The sequence below is a fragment of the Neophocaena asiaeorientalis genome, unplaced genomic scaffold, assembly GCF_003031525.2.
Source record: "Neophocaena asiaeorientalis asiaeorientalis breed wild unplaced genomic scaffold, Neophocaena_asiaeorientalis_V1.1 scaffold147, whole genome shotgun sequence".
Lineage (NCBI taxonomy): Eukaryota > Metazoa > Chordata > Mammalia > Artiodactyla > Phocoenidae > Neophocaena > Neophocaena asiaeorientalis.
The window spans coordinates 1,536,525-1,548,576 of record NW_020173758.1 but is presented as its reverse complement, the minus strand read 5'-3'; the positions used below and the strand labels follow the sequence as shown (position 1 = coordinate 1,548,576).

The following is a 12,052-nucleotide window of genomic DNA, read 5'->3' as shown; positions in this document are numbered from 1 at the left end:
CGGGCCCAGCCGCTCCGCGGCATGTGGGATCCTCCCGGACCAGGGCACGAACCCGCGTCCCCTGCATCAGCAGGCGGACTCTCAACCACTGCGCCACCAGGGAAGCCCTACTGTACCCTCTTTGACGTCCACCTGCCAGTCCTACTCCTGATCCTGGCTAGCCAAAATCTCTTTTTCATATGACAACCCTTCAAATATTTAATGACTGTCCAAGTACATGTCTATCTTCTTTCCGGATACCGTTTCCAATTTGCTCAGAAAATTCTGGCCCACCCTCTTCAAAGTTTCTGAGCCCTATGAACTGCCAGTATTCATAAAACAAAAACAAACAGATCCAACAACAAAAACCAATGAATCTCTTGATGAAAAGAACCATTTACACATAATAATCCTACACGTTAACCAGTTAAATCACATACGCACATACATCTTTTTGAGGGGACAGGGTAACCTTCCTGAAGAGAATTTTAGTAGAACATGTCACTACCCTTAAAAATGTACATACCACTTGCCCAGAAATCCTACAAAATTAGTCTTTGAAAATAATTATGTATAGGCACAAATATGAAAACATAAGAATGTTTCCTCAAGTTGTACACAATAGTGAAACTGAGAACAAACACACAATAGGGAATTGATTAAATATGATTATATATCCATATGCCATCAACAGAGATAATGATAGAACCAAATGGCCTGAAAATAAAAACATTTTCAGAACTTGCTGAAGACTTAGAGAGTAAACCTCCTTTACCCTCTTTCTTAGACAATTATTTGAGGATATGCTGCAGCACGTGTCAGTAAACCAAGACATATGGGATGCAGGAAACAGTGACCCCAAACCAGGGGAGTAATGGCAGGAAGCCTGGGACATCAAGTAGCAGACCTAGAGAGCAGGAGAATGGAGAGCTCCAGGGGCAGGTATCTGGGGGAAAGACGACTGCAGAGATGGGATGCTATCCTCCAAGATATGGAACAACTCAAATATAAGACAAAGGCGTATGTTACAAGAAAAAAAGGAAGGCGATTAGAAACTCGAAGCAAAAATTAGACAGGAAATGTAATCCTGGTTGTGCAGTGAACTATTTTAATACAGTCATAATAAACACTTTATTTTCTCTGTGTAGGATCAACTGTATATAAAGGAAAACAATATGATTATAGAATAAAAGGCAAATATTTTAAAATCTTGGTGATACAAGAATACAAGTACAAATGACAGAAACTGGGAAGCACAGTGGGAGTGACAGAAGTGGATAGAAGGACAGAAGCACAGACATCTTCACCTTAAAGGATCCAGAGATGCCACAAACCAGAAATAAAAGTGTTTAAAGTTTCCAAAGGAACGGAGAGAGAAAATCAAATTACTTTAACTACATGGGAAAAAAGGCAAGGAAAACAGAAGTGTGAGTGTTAAATTCTTACCCATCATGGCAAGAAGATAATTAACATGTCTAACATTGACAAATCAAGAGGTGGCTGACAGTCACCTAAGTGACCACCGTCAGTTCCTTCCCTTCCTCATATCAAGAGGTGGAGTCTTACTTTCCTCCCCTTGAATCTGGGCTGCCTCAGTGACTCACTTGACCAGCAGAATGCAGTGGAAGTGAAGTTCTGGGTCTTCTGAAGCTAGGTCATAAGAAGCCATGCAACTTCCTCCTGGGTCCGTTGGAACACTCACTCTTGAGATGCTCTCTCTCTGAACACCATAGCCAGGCTATGAGAAGCTCAAGCCACATGGAGGGGCCACATACAGGAGCTCTAGGCAACGAGCCTGCTGATGTCCGAGCAGGAAGCCAGCATCAACTACCAGCTACTTAAATGAGCCCCTTTCAACCCAGTTGACCCTTTAGATGATCCAGTCCCAACAGCTACCTAACAGCGCCCACATGAGACCTTGTGCAAGGACCACCAAGCCTTCTTCCTTCTTCTTTTCTTTTTCTTTTTTTCAATATAATTAAGATCTCACGAGTCAATGGGTTTCACTGGCCAAAGTCAGTATTCTAACTGATGATTAAAATGTCACATTTTTAACCAAAGTGAGAGCCATCACGTTGGTTCCTGTGTCTTTTCGACAAGACCCTTCTTTCTTTTCTTTTTCTTTTTTTCAATATAATTAAGATCTCACGAGTCAATGGGTTTCACTGGCCAAAGTCAGTATTCTAACTGATGATCAAAATGTCACATTTTAAACCAGTGAGAGCCATCACGTTGGTTCCTGTGTCTTTTTGACAAGACCCTTTTAGCCTTTGATAGGTTCCTTGCTTTCTGACACAAGATTACCAGAGTTGTTTTGTTGTATGCAATACTTCAATATGTAAAACAAATTAAAAATTTTTGGTTTTGATCCCATTTTTGTAATATATATTCATACCCAGAATGCTAGTTTTTTACTTATGCGTATATACAAGTAGGATACACTCCTAAATGTAAATGGTAATTAAGCAAATATAAATAGTTGTCTCTGGGTTGTGGGACTGGGACATTGTTTTTTCTTTTTTGCTTGTCAATATATTCTAATCTTCAAATAACAATGAATGACCTAATTAATTTTTTCAAATACCCTCTGCTTGTACATTACTTATCATAGCTTTTTAACTTACAGTGTTGCTGTAAGGGGCCTTAACCACTGTTTTCCAAATGCATTCTTTTGTGGTTTTCTTTCTACCCTTCTGAAATTCTCCTCTGCTTCTTTTACAGGACCAACCTTCTTTCTGGTCCCTGACCCTGACCGCCCTCCCCCAACAAGACACACCTTATTTCTAATGGCACATGGGCCCTTCTCCCCTGGAATAACCATGTATCACCACAAACCTCACAACATCTACAACCATATTCCTGCCCAAACTCTTTCTCCCATTTCCTTCAGGGTCGCACATTTCTCTAGTGCCCTGGGTCACCTTGCCTTCTTCTTTCCCTTCCTTCTCTGAAATCCAAAATTAGTCACCATGACCTATTGACTACAAAATGGCTTTTAGTTTAGTTTCTTCCTCACTAATAAAACCACCAAAGTTACGTTCTTCATAATCTATCATCTACATTATTCCAATAACCTCCTCAAAGAGATCTTCTCCCACGCAGCTTTCTTTTTCCTATGTTATCACCACCAGATTTATTCTTCTAATATGCCAACTGCATCAAGTTATCTTTTGGCCAAAGGTTCTACAACAATTCTGTGAAAAGTAAAACGCAAGCCTGATGAGTTAGAATGTTCACTCCATCAGGCAGCCCCATCTGACTCATCCAAACGTACAACCACCGCTGAGCCCACATGAATCCCGTAGGCTGACAACCCAAGTCCTTCCTACCACCCATGAAGATCTGACCTCTTCTCCTCATGTTTTCCAACCTAGAAAGGCTTCCCTACTCTTTTCTGCTGATCTAAACATGCTTTTATCTTTTGTTTTGGAAGACTGACTAAGTCTCATCTACCTCAAAAGCTCTCTTGGAAAATTTTAAAGAAACACAAATATATATATATATGAAAATTCCCGAACAATTTATATAAACTGCAAGAATATACATAAGTATTGTCAGTAGTTATCTCTGGAGACTCAGACCTAGAAAACGTTATACTTACTAAGCCCTGTATGTCTACAAACTCAGAATTTTTTTATAAACATGCATATTCAGACAAAAAAAAATGGAAATTAACACATTCATCTTTCCATTTTCTAAATTACTATAGCATTACAGAGTTGTCACTGGGTGATGTGTTACTTGAATTTTTAAAGATAGTTTCCCATAGTTAAATCTCGGAACCTGCGGGACTGAATTAGGTAGCTATTGTATTCTTAATTCCTTACCTCTCCCCACCACCACCTCCTCAGTTCAAAACCACTGCGAGCCAGTGAACTATGTGTCAGTAGCCTGGCTTCCATAGTCTCTGATCCTGCTCATCAATGACTCTGGACCTGTTTAATCCAGTTCACCCATGAGAGTCAGCATCACGTGTGGCACAGGCTTCCACAGGCACAGGTGGCCATTAGATAAGATTCAGGTTATGTATAATCCCTTGTTACCTTATCCTTACCCCACCAACAAAACCTACTAAAATACAAGTGAGATAGACACTAATAAGAGGACAGGTTTAATTCAGCTCTAATAAATTATACATTTTGATACTTTACTGTTAGTAAATTATGGCAAAACTCACAACTGACTCTGGTCAATGTGGTGTTTCCACTTCTGCCATCTATCTTTAAGGAGATTTGCCTATAGTAAAATTCACACTGGCCATGGCCTCTGCATGACTCTATGAGGGAAAACAAAATAAGATTTGTCTGATCCCTTCCAGAGCTTAAAAGAAAATTTTCCTTGCATGATACTAAATACCGTGCCACTATCAATGGCTTGGAGTTGACTCTATGAGGGAAAACAAAATAAGATTTGTCTGATCCCTTCCAGAGCTTAAAAGAAAATTTTCCTTTCAGCCAGTGATTATGAAAATCTGGATTTTCTTATCACAGGACATTTAATTTCCTAACAGCCAAGTTAGAAGGTGAGGGAGAAAGATAAAGAAAATTATTATGCACCTACTACTGCTAGCATGATACTAAATACCGTGCCACTATCAATGGCTTGGAATGGGATGGGCACACTTTCCCACCACTAGGGCTATGTAATTGGTGTGAGGTAAGTTATGGGCACTGGGGTTTATATAAAAATGTGACTATGTTCTACTGTAGCAATTATGAGGTACTTTTTCTAGGCTATTTAGACTGACCCATAATCTTAGGACATTTCCACCGGAAACCCTTTCAGAGCACCATGAATCTAGAAATGAGATTTGGGAACAAAATCCACCCTATATTTAATTACTCTTTGCCTAACTTTAATCATTCAAGGTTTTTGATTATTTACTAATAAGACAGAGTTGAAGGTTTGAGCTAACACACAGGACCGGATTGGATTGCCCAATCTGGCTCATGTGAAACAGTGATCTTACCTAGAATTAAGCTTTACTAACTACTACAAGGATAGAGGCTATCAGATAATTCAGAGGAAGTAGAGAGAGGCTTGGGACGTGAAGGGCAGTTGGCAAGCCAGGTCCTTCCTGTGTTGAACAAGCAGCACTGGCCCAGAAGATGTGAAGGCTCTACTAGGTGAGGTTCACCAAGTTCCTCACATGCAGTGAGAGTTTATCTTATAAAACATCTCCATTTTATACCTCCAAACGACTGTACAGACTACATGACATTCTCCAAAGAGCCAGGCCTCACAGAGCCTGGGTTCTCTTTACTATAGGGAATCCTTAGCCAGGAACAGGCTAAGAGCATTCCAGAGTTAAGACCTCTTTCTCCTAACAAATGTCGGTACATACCCTATTCACCCAAAGGTCCTGTCAACAAGGAGATTAGAGCTGGGTCACTTGCCTTCTTTTCTTCCCCTCCCTTTCTCCCAAGGAAGTAAATGGATCTGCAGACCAGCTGCTTTCACCCCTTCCTCCCTGGGTTACTTAAGAACTTGGTGACAAAACGTAGCTTATTCTTAACTTGCCCATTGCCTAGCTCTCCAGTATTAGAACTAAATCCAATCATTTCATCAAAACAGTTGAATCACAGAATCTCAGACTTATAGAACTTTAAAGACGATTTAGTATAAGCTCCGACCTAAAGCTTCCACTTATTATATCTATCTGATTGAAGATATCTTATGGTAAAAAGAACCACTTTAAAAGGCTGTTGTTATAATCTATTCACTGGGAATGTCTCTTTTGTAAAACAGCAGTCTCCCCTACCTTTCTTTACCATCCCCATTGGTCCTAATTCCAATGTCTGAATTAAATCAGAGTGAGTCTACTTCCTCTTCCACTTAACAGTCCTTTCACATTTCCAAGGACATTTCAAAGCCATGTAGTTGTCCTACAACTTATCTTTTCTAAGCTGACCTCTCTGGGTCCTTCAGTTGTTTATCCGAGGGCAATAGCCACCTAATCTAATCTCCCCTCTACAGTTATCTGGCAACTCGCCCCAGAACATATGCAATTTTAGAGACTCCAGATGCTGTGAGTATGGTCTAACTAGGAAACTGTAATTTGTTTGAACTGGATACTGTACCTCCCCTAATAGAGTAAACATTTAAAAACAGCTTTCTTTTATAGCAGATGTGACGTGCTATTGGCACAACTACAATTGTGGTCGTCTGCCACTTCCCAGTCATTCCTCTCTTTTTATACATTGTCAAGTCCAAGTGCAAAACTTGACATTCGTCACTATTCGGTTCCATCTATTTGTTTCAGCTTATTATTCCAGCCTGAAACTTTAAAAAATGTAATACATCATCCAACATATTATTAGTTCCTCTTCCTAACCTTGCTTCAGTTAATTGATAAGTTTGCATATTTTAAACTTTATTTTATTGTGGTAAAACATACATAACACAAAATTTACCCTTTTAACCACTTTTAAGTGTACAGTTCAGTGGCATTAAGTACATTCATGTTGTTGTCCTGCTATCACCTATCCACCTCCAGAACTTCTTTATATTCCCAACTGAAACTCTTACCCATTAACAGTAACTTCCCAACACCCCCTTCATCCAGCCCCTATCTTATTCTCTGTCTCTAGGAATTTGACTACTTTAGTTACCTCATGTAAGAAGAATCATATGATAAGATTTCTTTTTAAAAAACCTAATTAAGAACAAAATAACGAAGGGGGTGGACATGGCGATCCTCTTCATTGACATCTATTTTATCATCACACATCAAGTCCAATACATGAACTGTTTTCTTTCCTGGTTATTAAAGGGAAATAGGTTTCAAAAAATCAGGCCAGCTTAGAGAAAGAAAGGGACACAACTCTGCTAAGGTAATCCCACTATGCATACCTGAGGAGATGCTCTGTGCCCACAAAAGAGCATGAAGCAGTAAACACAGAACCAGGAAGAAGGAGAAGAATTCCTCCTTACCGAAACTGAGGAAGGCCTTAGAGGAGGTTTGTTATGTTCGTGAAATATGGGAAAGAAATGCTCACATCAGGTATTCTATATTAAAAATGAAATACTGAAACAAATTCCAAAACCAAAAACACACATACCTGTATGGAATATGTATGTACCTTTACATATACACACACATAGAACACATATTTTATGAAAAAAAACTGAGCACTTAATATTTTTACCATGGCTAATCCCTCAGTTAGTAGTAAAAGTAATAAACTAACAGTATCATAGTGCTTTTATATAGATTTGTATAAGTGAGCTATGGAAATACTAATAAAACAATTTCTAAGACTTACTTCTGCTAGTCTATCATTCGTTACTTATAAGAAAGCTATCAATCTTTTATTTCAGTAGGAAAAAAGTTATCTAACATATTATACAACTTCTAAAAATATTTTTGATTTAAATTCTTAAGATGTCTTATTATATATAAATTTAGTGGGAAATAGAAATCACAAAGACCTTACTAGTGAATCTTGCTTTAGTGAGTTATATTAAGGGCCTATTTTTAATACCTACCTAGTCTACAGAAAAGTTAATTTTTGAAATTTTCTTATCTTAAAATGTTGCTGTAACAGCCACTATAGTTACCTAAAATTTTTCTTTAAGGCTATCTTAATGGGAGAAAAAAAGGAAATACGTTATTTAAGTGTAACTGAGAACATGCAACACTATTTAACTCACCTTAAAACAGTAGTTTTTCTTTTTTAACACTGTTAATGATAAAATGTTAGTGAGTCATGGCATTTGTTTCACAGCACTGTGGAAATTTTTGTTTAGACTAAACATAAGACCAGTATTTTTCTACTTCTTGTCTCCTGACGTAAATTACAACTTTACCTTAACTTACATAACGAATCTCATTTTTCAGTACCACTTCATACACAATTGTTTGCAAAATGTTTTTAAAACATAGATAACTAGGGTAAAATATTAAACAAAAATCAAAAATCTTCACCTTCAAAGTATCACACCTAATACTAATACCCTTAAATAAATGTAACAAGGGGCATTTGAAACCAAATTTTTTTCTTAAATTGCAGCAGAATGGTTTAATGATTAGACCCTAGGGTAATGGAAAGATGCAGAAGAGTTGGCAAAGTACGCAGAGACTCAGTGATTTTCTTGTCAAGTTTAAAAGTTTTCCAAATATACTATAACTCAGTATCTAAAGATGTGGTTTGATTGGGGAGAGGAGGTGATTCACAAGGAATACAGGAGAAAACTAACGTTATCCAAGAAGTCAGAAAGGGAGAACAAAAGAGGATGGTTTATCCCTAAACATAGAACATTAAAGCCTAAATGTGTCACTTCCTTTATGATAAGAGATTAACCTGTCATATTTTCCCTGATAATGAGTATCCTGCCCAAGGGATGAAAGCTGAATATCAAGAAAAAAGCTGTAGGATTTTTACCTTTCTATGTAGGCAGAAGAGAAGATTTCTTAAGCTCTAAATTATTCCATGAGATAATTTTAAAACTCCAGTAAATATATTAGAGAGGATCAAGACATTATATAACTTATTTACAACCTACAATACCCTAAGTTCAAAAGACTCTTACTTAAAAAAAAAAAGAAACAAACAAAAAAAGGGCTTCCCTGGTGGCGCAGTGGTTGAGAGTCTGCCTGCCAATGCAGGGGACACGGGTTCGTGCCCCGGTCCGGGAGGATCCCACATGCCGCGGAGCGGCTGGGCCCGTGAGCCATGGTCGCTGAGCCTGCGCGTCCGGAGCCTGTGCCCCGCAACGGGAGAGGCCACAACAGTGAGAGGCCTGCATACCGCAAAAAAATTTTTAAAAAAAGACTTACTTTTGTTACGTCAGATAAGGTAAAGTTGTTATTTACATTCAACTATTCAGTAGGGCGTACATTTAAAACCTACAGGTAATTAGCCTCTATTCTTCACTTTAAGTTTTAATTAGTTCCAGTTAGAAAATCTTTTAAGAAAAAAAGCTTACTACAAACAGCTTAAATAGTTGCAGAAGTATCAAGTTGAAGTGCTTTCCAAATGTCAGTTCTCATTGCATAAGGGATAAGAATTTCATAAAAGTTTATACAAAATAATAATAGTAGTAGTACTTGCTGTCGGTATTTTGTTAGCCTTACTTAAAATGCACAAAGTAACCTGGGAATTCATTGCATGGGAAAAAATTTTCTTATATTCAAATAGTAAATGTAAGATCTATAAATGACATAGGATCTCTACATCTATAAATATTTATTTCATCAATTTTGTTTCTATTTTGTTTCCCTATGAATAGATTCACTTTAATTAGATAATTTTCTTTCATACCATTCATTTATTTCATACAATAGAACAAAGGAAGACATATCAAAAAAGCAACCATCTCTTGAAAAAACTGCAGTTGATTTTCTTATCAACTTTACTAAATAAAGTTAATTTCTTTTTTAAAAATCCAGCATTCACTTCACTAACATTTTATAAAGGCATAAAAGTCCAAAGAGAAAAACAGTATTCCTCCCACATAATGAAATATTCAACTTGCCCTTCCATGCACAGCAGCCATTTGCCAAGCCTGTGACTTCAGTGGCCGAGAGAGAACAGCAGTTCATACTAGTCACATTTACAAATGCATGTAAATGACCTGTTATCTTTCACCAGCTTATATTCTTTTCATAGCACAACGATTATTTGTGACTCATGTTTAGAGACTATACTTCTAACCTGCAGCAGGATATTAAACTCACACGAGTACCTACACATATTCTTCCCTGAGTCAACCAATATTTTGTTAGTCAGTTTCCACGTCTCTTTAGCAAAAGTGTTTAGGAAACAAAGGGCATGTGTTGCAACTATCTAAGACCTGTAAAAGGTAGAAGTCTATATGTTATAACTACCTATAATGTATTAAAATCTAAAAAGGAAGACAAGGAGATAAACAGTAGGAAATGCCAGTAAAAACAGCCTATTGCTTCAGAAGAATAAAGTGATTATGGATCCCTACTGGGATCCTATAAATACCTACTTATTTACAACATTAAAACCAGCATAGTTTTTAAAACATTTACATTAATTATTTAGACTTATAACTTTAAATGGGTGATATAAAGAGATGCTTTGATGTATCTTATTCTTGCAGAAATAATGTAATCTGATGTCTTATTCACCAGCTATCCTTGTGTGGGGCAATATAAAGAAAAATAGAAGAATATTATTAATACACATTTGTATGAGTTTTTTTAAAAGCCCTCAAAATCGTCACAAATGTCCAGTGATATACAGATTTTAGTAATACCAAATAAGAAAAAAAAAAAGCCAGTGGTTACACTTATGTTTTAAAACAGGAAAAACATGGAATGGTATACCACACGTATTACATAAAATTTATACTATTCGAGTTTACATACGTCTATTATTTCCCAATATCTATCTTGGGTTTGGTGGTCTATCTAGGTTGAAAAATAATTGATTGAGGAGAAACCTAACAAAGATGCAAGGGATATAAAATTGCTAATTTACAAATGTATAATGTATTAAAATAATGTTAGAAATAAAAGTTAATACGCACTAGTGCCCCAGATTTGCTGGATCCTCTATTAGCTCAGTCTGGAAGTTCTGATGAAGCCTCTGAACAAGACTCCGCCTCCCCCTCCCCCTCCACCCCTGCTCTAGCGTACTCCAGTGTAACTAGGCTTGTACGTGGAACGGTATATGAAATTAAACAGAAAAGAGATACTTCAGCTGGTTATACAGGAATATACACCTAGCTCCGGCTGATAAAACAGACATGCATCTAAAAAGACAGACAAATATCAGTAGCCACATGATCCTAAAGGTTTTGAGTGAACATTCAGGAAATTGGGGTCATCTGACTTTCTCAAAGTGTGTGAATCCGAATAGACGCACTAATACAAACGCGTAAGTAAAGCTATTATTTTCGTTAATACACAGGATAACATCACAAGAGTGATTCCTGAATGCATTTGGGGTTGATCTTTATAAATTAAGAATTGTATGTTTAGATTTATCTTCACCCTTGAGTCATTACTCCCAATCTTGTCTGCTTGTCAGACCACTGTAAATCCTGGCACTCACCAGTACAAAGTAGTATGCATACAGCGCTGTACAGTGGTGAATTATAAAATACTTGTCACCAATCACTTTCCAATACCAAATGAGAATCAACAAATCTGTAACAAGGAAAAATAAGATATTACACAGGAAGAAAGCTTCATTGTTTTTCAAGTGTATTTAACTTTCTCCTGACATCACATCCCAGTCCACTCTGAGCCCACGGCACTCGTCTCGTACATCACGAGCTCAACTACCCCTTTTACCACGAAGTATGTGCTTCCAGATAACTGTCTCCCCTACACTACTGGGACTTCTCTAGGAAGAGGGCCAAGTGTGGGCATCCAGCACAGTGCCAGGCATATAGCTATGTAATGTAACGTATTTGTTGAAAGTATAAACAAATTAACTTGTTACAAGGGTTAAATAAAATGAAAATATTACAGAATAAAAATAATCTTAAAATAAGGCTAAATTACTGATTTTTGTCACTATAATAACTCAAACGGATAAGACGATCTCAGAAAAGGTATAAAACGACTAACTCGTGTATAACACAAATTCAGCAAAAAAATTTTAAAGTTAACATAGAATGTGGTTAAATATCAAAATAGCAAAAAAAAAGAAAACCCAAACACGAAGAACTATAACTATTAAAAAGATATCTTAAAAAAGAGCTCAAGGCATCCATTTTTCTTTAAATTCTAAATCAATACCACAATTCAGAAAATTGTTTCATTTAATAAAACAGAAACATCTCAAACTATGAACACAAGTATTTTCTTTACCAAATGGTTAAACATGAAATTTAAACCTGGAAACAAATGGCTATCATGGATGGAAACCAGAGTCTGATTCAGGTTTTGTGGGTTTGGAGCTTATAGCATGAGGAGCTTCTTTTATAAAAAATAAAAATTACTAATACAAAACTAGATGTGAATATATATAAAGGTAAAAGAAATCATCAGATTATAAATTTTAAGGAGAGGAAAAAATACCACAAATGTGGAAATCAAGAAAATTTAGAACTATTAGTAATTAACTGCCTGATATGCTTCTCTAGATACATT

General features: G+C 36.8%; 1 protein-coding gene across 4 annotated transcripts in view; it reads right to left on the bottom strand.

Annotated features, from left to right (window-relative positions):
- Positions 1–12,052, bottom strand: part of TLCD4 (TLC domain containing 4) — an 87,758-nt gene that overhangs the window by 19,391 nt on the left and 56,315 nt on the right. For all 4 annotated transcript variants that reach the window (XM_024751296.1, XM_024751297.1, XM_024751295.1 and 1 more), the window contains exon 5: positions 11,007–11,101. In XM_024751296.1, coding sequence (XP_024607064.1) covers positions 11,007–11,101 — 95 coding nt within the window. The remainder of the gene's footprint in view (positions 1–11,006; positions 11,102–12,052) is intronic.